The 8,366-nt window shown below is 33.7% G+C and overlaps 1 protein-coding gene across 1 annotated transcript; it reads right to left on the bottom strand.

The window, feature by feature from the left end:
• Nucleotides 1–1,516: 1,516 nt before the first annotated feature.
• Nucleotides 1,517–4,572, bottom strand: LOC102603908 (cation/H(+) antiporter 15-like). The gene is made up of 3 exons (XM_006361481.1): nucleotides 4,204–4,572; nucleotides 2,877–3,872; nucleotides 1,517–2,785 (listed from the first exon to the last, which is right to left on the bottom strand). Exons 1-3 carry the CDS (start codon nucleotides 4,459–4,461, stop codon nucleotides 1,598–1,600), a joined length of 2,442 nt encoding a protein of 813 aa, XP_006361543.1. The 5' UTR covers nucleotides 4,462–4,572; the 3' UTR covers nucleotides 1,517–1,597.
• Between the last annotated feature and the right edge of the window lie 3,794 nt (nucleotides 4,573–8,366).

Here is an 8,366-nt window from a genome sequence, read left to right as displayed (position 1 = left end):
TCTGTTACTTGAAGTTTTGATCGGTGTTGCTACTTTAGCATGTTACTAATAGCCATGAGTGATTCGACAATGCAGTGCATGTCTAGGAAATCAATTGATATGAAACATATAGATTCGAGTAGAAAGGGAAGATGATTAAAATGAACAATTTAGCTTGTATATACAAGTCGGCTATTACACTTGAGTGTAATTGTGTATATAAAGTTAAATATGAACTCGAGTTCACCTCTTTAAGAGGATGAAGAATCGAATAAGTAACTATTGAAGTAGTGAATGATGTCTGGGGTATTGTGAGCAATGGTATCCTCATATTAGTAGTGAATTCTTTCCACATGTGGTTAAATTCCTATGTGGAGCTAGTAAAACCCTATTGGTAAGCTCTTGATGCTCACGAGTCGCACAAACTATTTGTCGTATGATTTATGTGTCTAGTTGATGTTGTATTGACTTAGGTCTTGTCCACCATGTGCGAAGTGGGAGATGCAAGTTTTGGGTCATGAATCGCCATGTGGATCCGACCCGACCCGATTCGACCCAACCCGGTAAAGTTTCTAAAATAAAGATAAATACAATTTTGAAAAAAATTGGAAACAGTTACGGGGTAACTGCTGAACCACTTACACTCCCTATTTTTGTGTGTGTTTCACTCTTATCAGGAGGGTGAAAATAAAAGAGAATGTAGAAACAAAAAACGAAAGGGTAGAAAGAGGAATACAAATTTCTTTCTTCATAGAAACATCTACTAACAAATTGACACTTAGTTTGTGAATCAATTACCTTGTTTCCTAGAGATTCAGAGTTTGGCTTGGAGCAATTCTTCAAAAGGATATCATTGATCTTCCGTTGTTGTTAACAGATACACAAATCTTTTTTTTTTGAAATAGTAACAAATACACAAATCTTGTTCCTGTTACAATAATCTTATTATATATATATAATAAGAAATTGGTTGACTCTTGAAATTTTTCAGTACCACATAAATTGGGATAAAAGGTACTATAAATCATAATATTCAACAAACTTGAAATATTTTGAAAGGCATATAAAAATTTGATTGACTCTTGAAATTCCACTTGTGCCACATAAATTGAAAAAGAGGGAGCAATATGTATTATTGAAATTACATAATAAAAAAGGGTATAAATTACAATAATTAACAACTTATATTTATTTTTTAAATCATATAAGAAATTGGATGACACACCAAATTTTATTTATGTCACATAAATTAAGACAAAGGGCGTAACATTTATAGGGTTCGTGCTAGTACGGGCTCCTATTTCCGTTGTATAATATAGATGTTGACTTGAGACAATTCTAAGTGGCAAATAATTTATATAACTGATCACAACTTGTTTGGACTGTGGCACAATTATTTTTGTTGGATCACCTCAAATATAAGTGGAACTATCAATGAATACATCAAAAGGGAACACTGGGAAATTTAAATTCAAGGTAGATATCTATTTAGAAGAGAAAAAAAGAAATCCTTTAATAACAAAAATACAAAATTTCCTGTACAAGCTAGCTAGATGCTACATCATTTCTCAACCCTCTCATTACATGATATTCAAATGTATGATAGAATTGAATTTGTTTAAGTTGATGATCCAGGATTGAGCTCAGCATGGTGTTGCACCACTAAAATTGAAGCTGTGGAAGAAAAGTCTGATGTGAGCAACAAGTCCCCAATGGATCCGAGCTCCGGGCAGTCGTTCCACTCATCTAATCCACCTTTGAGCGGCGAAAAGAAGCCCAATCCTCTTCCTACCACATAGAGATCAAAATCTTGGCCTAGTGATCTTATTGTTTTCACAGTTTCTGCCCCATTACTAGACATCTCCTCTGTATAAACAACTGAGTCATCATTTTGTACCTTTTGCCTAAACTCATTTACAAAAATGTCATCAGCTTTCTTTTCAGCTTCACCTTCATGTTCACCTTCCATTGTGAGAGATAAATCTGCATCACCATTTTGTGCTGAAGTTTCATCCAGAATAAACCTCAAAACTATTAGAGATACCTTTGGATGTCTCGCCATACGCAAAGCATAGGACAACGCCTCTCTGTCATCACGTCCCCCTATAAAGATCATGGCTATTCTGCAACTCCTAGTTTTATCATCATCTATTTTACTAGTTAACAATGTGCCAAAACCACGATCCACAAGAATACCAACAGCACAAGGTGCATTTTCTAAAGTATTATTATTTACCTCTTTGTAAGCAGGATTCATTTCTTCCATGTTATTATGTATAGTTTGTCTCTTGTGGAACGGGAGAATGATTAGTGTCACCTGTTTTTCCTCAGCAAGACAGCATATATCTTCATGCATTGTGCTATAAGGAGATATAGCAGTCAACAACTGAACAGATATCATCGGATTTTGATGCTCTAAGTTATTGAATGTCGTAACTAATTGATCAATTTGTCCATCTGCTCTACTGTAACTTTCTGAGCTAGTGCCACTAGCACCATGAACAATGAGCAAAGCGGTAGTATGTTTTTTCAGTTGCATGAGCTGAAGAGCAAATACGCAAATTGGAGATCTTCTAGAGGCATGCGAGATTTCCAGAAGTGCAGTAATTCCAGCAGCAGTTTGTACTTCATGAATACTAGTTAGGATTCGGAGCTCAGAATCTGGTTTTAGGTTCTGTAACACCCTATGTTGGCTTGGTAAGAACTTCTTAGTACGTCTATAGAGGAAGTTAACAATTGGTGATGTTACTATGGTCATGAAGAAAATAGTAAACAACATGATGGCAAATCCATCTTCATTCATGACCTAAATAGGTAGTGAGATGAGGTTAGGTTAAGATTACAACAAACAGACTAAGACTAAGTTTTAAAAGTACAACAAGGAGGAGAGGGCTTACAGTATGGTCACGGCCCAAGCTCATTGCCATGACAGCTAGCAGTCCTTTGGTGTTCATTAGTATTCCAAGAGTAAATCCTTCATGCAACGACATTCTATAGAAGTAAGACATAGCTAGAGTGCAAACAATCTTGGGTATGAAAGACAGTAAGCTAATTAGAACCATCATAAGCATGTCCTCTCTGTTAATTCCCCCTAGATGAGTCCTCATTCCCAAACTAGCATAATAAAGAGGCAGTAACAAGTCAGATACAAAACCTTGAACTGTCAACACAAACCTATGACCTAATAGATCTGATGGTATGATAAGACCAAATACAAATGCACCGAGAACAGAGCTCACTCCACATATATCAGTGATCAACCCACAAGCCAAGACCATTGTGAGTATAGCACAAATTGTTGCTTCACTATAGTCTTCTCCTTCTCTAGTACTCTTCCTAAGCATCCATAAAAGTGCAGGACGAATTACAAAAATACTGAAAATGATGAAGAATAGAACACTAAACAATGACAAGTACGTACTTGAGCTGCTACTAGTTATTGCTAATGAAAATACAAGGAGAATCCATGAGGAAAAATCATTAACAAGTGCGGAAGACATGGCTATTCTTCCAATTTCTGAATGGAGAAGCTTTAATTTTGCAAATATTTCTGCTATAACAGGAAGGCCAGTGACTGAGAGTGCTACACCCCAGTAAAGACAACCCCACCTGAAATTCTCTGGATACTCTGCGATAAAAGTGTACAAGGAAGCTCCAAAAAAGAAGGGGAAAAGAGCTCCAGCAATACCAATGCCAAGGGCTTTAGGTCCAACACTTGTTAATGCTCTTAAGTCAATTTCTAATCCAATAAGAAATACATGATAAATTAGTCCAAGGTTTCCCACCGTCTCCATCATCATAATTCGAGAAGCTGCAAATACAGAACCCAATGTTGGAATATGTTTTCGCGCAAATTCACTTGCAATTGCAATTGATCCCACCAGTATACCTGCCTGCCAAAAGCGTTTTCTCATCACCTCCAAGAGTCTAAATGAAATGCACAACTCACATTCTGAATCAAAATTGACATTATCATTATAATTTAAGGAATTTGCTTCATCCCTAAAATTGATTTGCACAAATTACTCTAATGTGCAGCTCCATTTCTAATATAACTTCAACGTCCAAAACCTGTATTTATTTCTAAGAAAGTATCCAATAAACTTTAGATATCAAATTTTGCCAATGTTGTTTAACTAAAGCTTACCTAATTTAAATATATACAAGGCATGCATATTTACTACTCCATTATTCATAAAAATAATTTGGCATAGAAAACGTTACCAACAATTCAGCAGCGAAATGAGGTTGGCGGAGAGGTTTGAGGAGAAGGAGAGAAAGACGGGTGACAAAAAGAACAATAGCAAGTTGAAATATAAAAGTTGGGAGTTTGGATTCCAAAGGGTTGATTTCTTCCCATATGCCATTGTCTGAAAAGGTATCGGTTAAATAACATAATTTATCAACACCTAAAGCTGGTTGATTCCCTCGAACATTATACGATGCAAGTTCAGGGGCTTTCAAAAAATTTGGATTAACCATATCTACCACCTCCTTCTTCCTTCCTAGATCTATCGCCTTCGGCCCCTATGGCGACAGTTAAACCTGCCACCACCTTTGGGCCACTTTTTTTTCTGGGCATAAAACAGAAAAGATAAAATTTGGAATAACTTAGAGAATGCGTTGAGAAATGAGAAAAAAAATTCTTTATTCATTGTATTCAGAGAATGTACAAATGGATGGTATACCGTTCTGATTGGGTTTTACTCTCTAAAATGATTTTGGGGATGTTAGAGGGAGAAAGAAAAAAGAACTCTCAAAAATTTCTCTCTCTTAATGGGAAAATGACATAGTATTATCATTTAAATAGTTTAATTTTGGCTTATATACCCCTAAACAATTTAAAGTCAAATTCTAGTATTTTACATTTTCTCTCGCTTTTACCCCCATTTCGCTTGGGGATGGAATTACAAAGGACTTTTGAGAGTGAAAAAATAAAAAATAGGACACAACTTGAAGTATGTGGTAAAAGGAACTCTTTTAATTAGGATTAAAAATTGCACATTCTAGTGTATTTACACTTAAAGTCTACACATGTATTATATGTAAGAATAACATACTAATCATAATATTGTCACTTTTATATATATATATATATATTCGTATAATACCTACAAATATTATGAAAATTAATGAAAAGATTAGATACTATAAGAAATTGATTTACATAGTGAATGAATAGAAACATAAAAGTGTTAAGTCGTTTTGTACAATATCGATACAGATGAGGAGGGATGTTACATATGATGAGTTTCTTAATATCATCATTGTTAGGTGTTAGTTATGTTGCATGCTCAATATTGTTGCATCTCATAAGCACTTTTTTCTAAAACAAAAGATGATAATGATTTGCATTATTATTTATCTTATATTGACAAAGTTGATCTTTGGCTCATTCTAAAAATAAATTTCTTGAAATCAGACTTTTAAAAGTTTCAAAATTTGAAGAAGCAACTGGAGTGTTTTCTAAAGTTGCTAGCAATACAATTGGGCAAAATAAAGTGTAAAGTTTTTTGAATTTGACTACGATACATTGGGGATAGAAGATACTTTAGAGCTTCTCCAATTTGATTACAATATCGTAGAAGTAAAAGAGTCGGTAGAAAATACTCTCTCTGTCCACTTTTAATTGTCATGGTTTCCTTTTATAGAGTGAAACGATAAGAACTTTGACTAATATTTCAATATGCAAAAAAAATTGTAATTTATAGTATTTTTCATATAGTTTTTGAATATCTAATTTTTTTGGTTTAAAATATCAAATTAATGTAATCTAATTTAACTTTAAAAATTAATCAAATTGACTTTCGAAAAGTGCAACATGATAATTAAAAGTGGACGGAGGTAGTACAATAAATACTTCAGAGTTATTAGAATTTGATTACAATACCACAGAAGTTGAAGCGGCAAAAAAAGTGCATAGTCTCCTACTCCCTTTGTCCCTAATTACTTGTCCACTTTAAAATTGATACACTTATTAAGAAAATAATTATTGATATAGTTAGTTTATCATGTTACCTCTATTAATTATGAAGTAGATGAATTAAAAATTTAAGATTTTCAAGAAATTCTAATTGAGGGTATAGTAGGTAAAAAAATGTTTTTTTTTATTTGTCAAAATGGACAAGTAATTAGAAAAAATTAAAAAGGAAAAATAAACAAGTAATTAGGGACAGAGGGGAGTATTAATTTGAGTCATTCATAAAGGGTTGAAGGCTCAACACAAGGCTGCTGCAATTATAAAGATGGCACAAATTATTATTTTTATTGACTTAACATTAAAAAAACATGAATTGACAGTGCCATTGGAACTTACTGTCATGAAGAATAACTTTAATTTCTGTAAAAAACACGAAGAAAATCTACATTATCAAATGTGTTGATAAGAATGCAAATGGCAAATGCGAGCTATGAAGTTTAAGGGTGTCAATAGATTTCATCTTAAGAAGTTTTAATAATATACGCATGTTTGAAGTTGTAAGGACCCTCTAGGTCATTTATCCATTTATCAACATTTTTAGCACTTAGAGTTTTACTGTTTATGATTTGTTGAGACTGATAATTCAGTCATCGAACCTTTTGTGTAATTTTTATGCAAGTTTTTCAATTTTTTTGGAGCTTCTAAATTTTGAATGGTTGAGTCATGTCGGAACTTCAGGTAGACAGCCTAGAATGCAATTCTAATGATTTTATGAATAATGGAATATAATGTTGAGTTTGGTGTAGAAGGACCTCTAGTCTAGGCTTCCTGAATCATTTCGAGCAACGTTTTGGCTTATGGCTAAGATGAAGCCTTGGGTGTGGCACTCATTTTTTATTGAGATGCTCCACGTTCACGAAGTGTTGGTGCCTTGACCTCCTCCGCATTATTCCCGGATAAGGTCACGCATTCACAGAGACCCTTGGCGCTCATGGACTTGGTCCCACATTCATGGAGAAGGGAGCATGAGGCCCGCATGCAGGTCATTTAACTGGCATGCTATTGTTTTTCAGACCTCATCATTTCAGTTTGATATCGGTCATTGTTGGGGAGCGCGCATTGTAAACTTGCAATTGCCTTTCCCAGGCCAAGGTTAATCAGATGAACACAATTGAATAAGAGAAGTAATTCTATTATCTTTTGCCTTGATCATTTGCTTCTCTAGAAAAGATATATAGTTGACAGCAAATTTCGAGGAATATGGAAAAGCATGCAGTTCTAGGAGAGAACTGGAGCTTGGATCGATGGATAGTACCGATACGAGGTCTAGCTCCCGTTGTCCATCAGACAATTGATGAGCCAAATGATCATTTGACTTCATGTGAATGTATTATCTTTCCTTCAGGAACAGGTCGAATAATTAAATTCTTCTTAGAAACTGAAAACTCTCTACTCGTCTTGTGTTTCGTATCCGTCTGCTGGAGATGCACCTGTTGGGCCGTCTCCTTAAACAATCCTTTGTGATAAGGAGTACAAATTTCTTTCAACTTTTCTTTTAATATAAAGTTCTCTAGTCAATTCCCAGTGTAATTTCGACCTTATAATAATCTCTACCTTTATTTATAGGATAGAAGGGTTGTTTTTGATAGACTCTCTGGCTCAAAAATAAATGTAACTAAGGTAGGAAAGTAAGAAAGAAAAGGGACAACAAAATGTAGCAACATATATTAATACACACTGGGGAAAAGTGGAGTACGTGATACCTAAATCATACTAGCTACTAGAACTAGAAGTACAATAACACTCGACTACATACTAACTTTCTATCATAATCTTCAATGTGCAGATATTGCAAAATTTGTTCAGCAAATGCTTATACCAACGTGATGTTGCTTAAGAAACAACATAAATTAATGCTATGAAAATGTACAAGATCATTTTGGACATGACGCTTAGCACAAAGATCCACGGAGAAACTTCCACGGATTGTCTCATCTTCTTAGAGATTGGAAAAATTGACAGAGCAACAAATGGTTGATATTGAGTGTTCACTGCTTAGATCAACGTGTAATTGAAATTGCCTAGTTGTGTATACACAATGTGACACGTGTGTGTTCAAGGTGACAATGTGATATTACATTGTCGTATTCTTATTTTAATCAAAATAAAAATAACTAATTACTTTTAGAAAAAAAACTTACCAGAATATTAAAATAAAAAAAATCAAACTATTAGCCTAAATTTAATGTTACTTAATAAGGAAAAAACACTAATTACTGATTAAAATCTAAGTTGAAACAAGCCTAAAATTTTGAAATCAATCTCTTGAAATGAAAAACAAAATTTATTTTAAAATTTTTAGTTTTGAATTTTATAAAAATATATTAAAATGAAATTAAGAATAAATATTAAAAAGATCTAAAAACATTTAAACACTAAAATTAACCGATGGGAATAAAGAATAAGA

This window comes from Solanum tuberosum, unplaced genomic scaffold, assembly GCF_000226075.1.
Source record: "Solanum tuberosum cultivar DM 1-3 516 R44 unplaced genomic scaffold, SolTub_3.0 scf00359, whole genome shotgun sequence".
NCBI classification, from domain to species: Eukaryota; Viridiplantae; Streptophyta; class Magnoliopsida; order Solanales; family Solanaceae; genus Solanum; species Solanum tuberosum.
This window is presented reverse-complemented; position numbering and strand designations above follow the sequence as displayed.

Coding starts and splice junctions, on each gene's coding strand:
- LOC102603908 (XM_006361481.1), bottom strand. CDS start 4,461: ATGGTTAATCCAAATTTTTTGAAAGCCCCTGAACTTGCATCGTATAAT. Junction 3,873..4,203: donor ATTTCGCTGCTGAATTGTTG/GTAACGTTTTCT, acceptor CGCTTTTGGCAG/GCAGGTATACTGGTGGGATC. Junction 2,786..2,876: donor GCTTGGGCCGTGACCATACT/GTAAGCCCTCTC, acceptor CTACCTATTTAG/GTCATGAATGAAGATGGATT.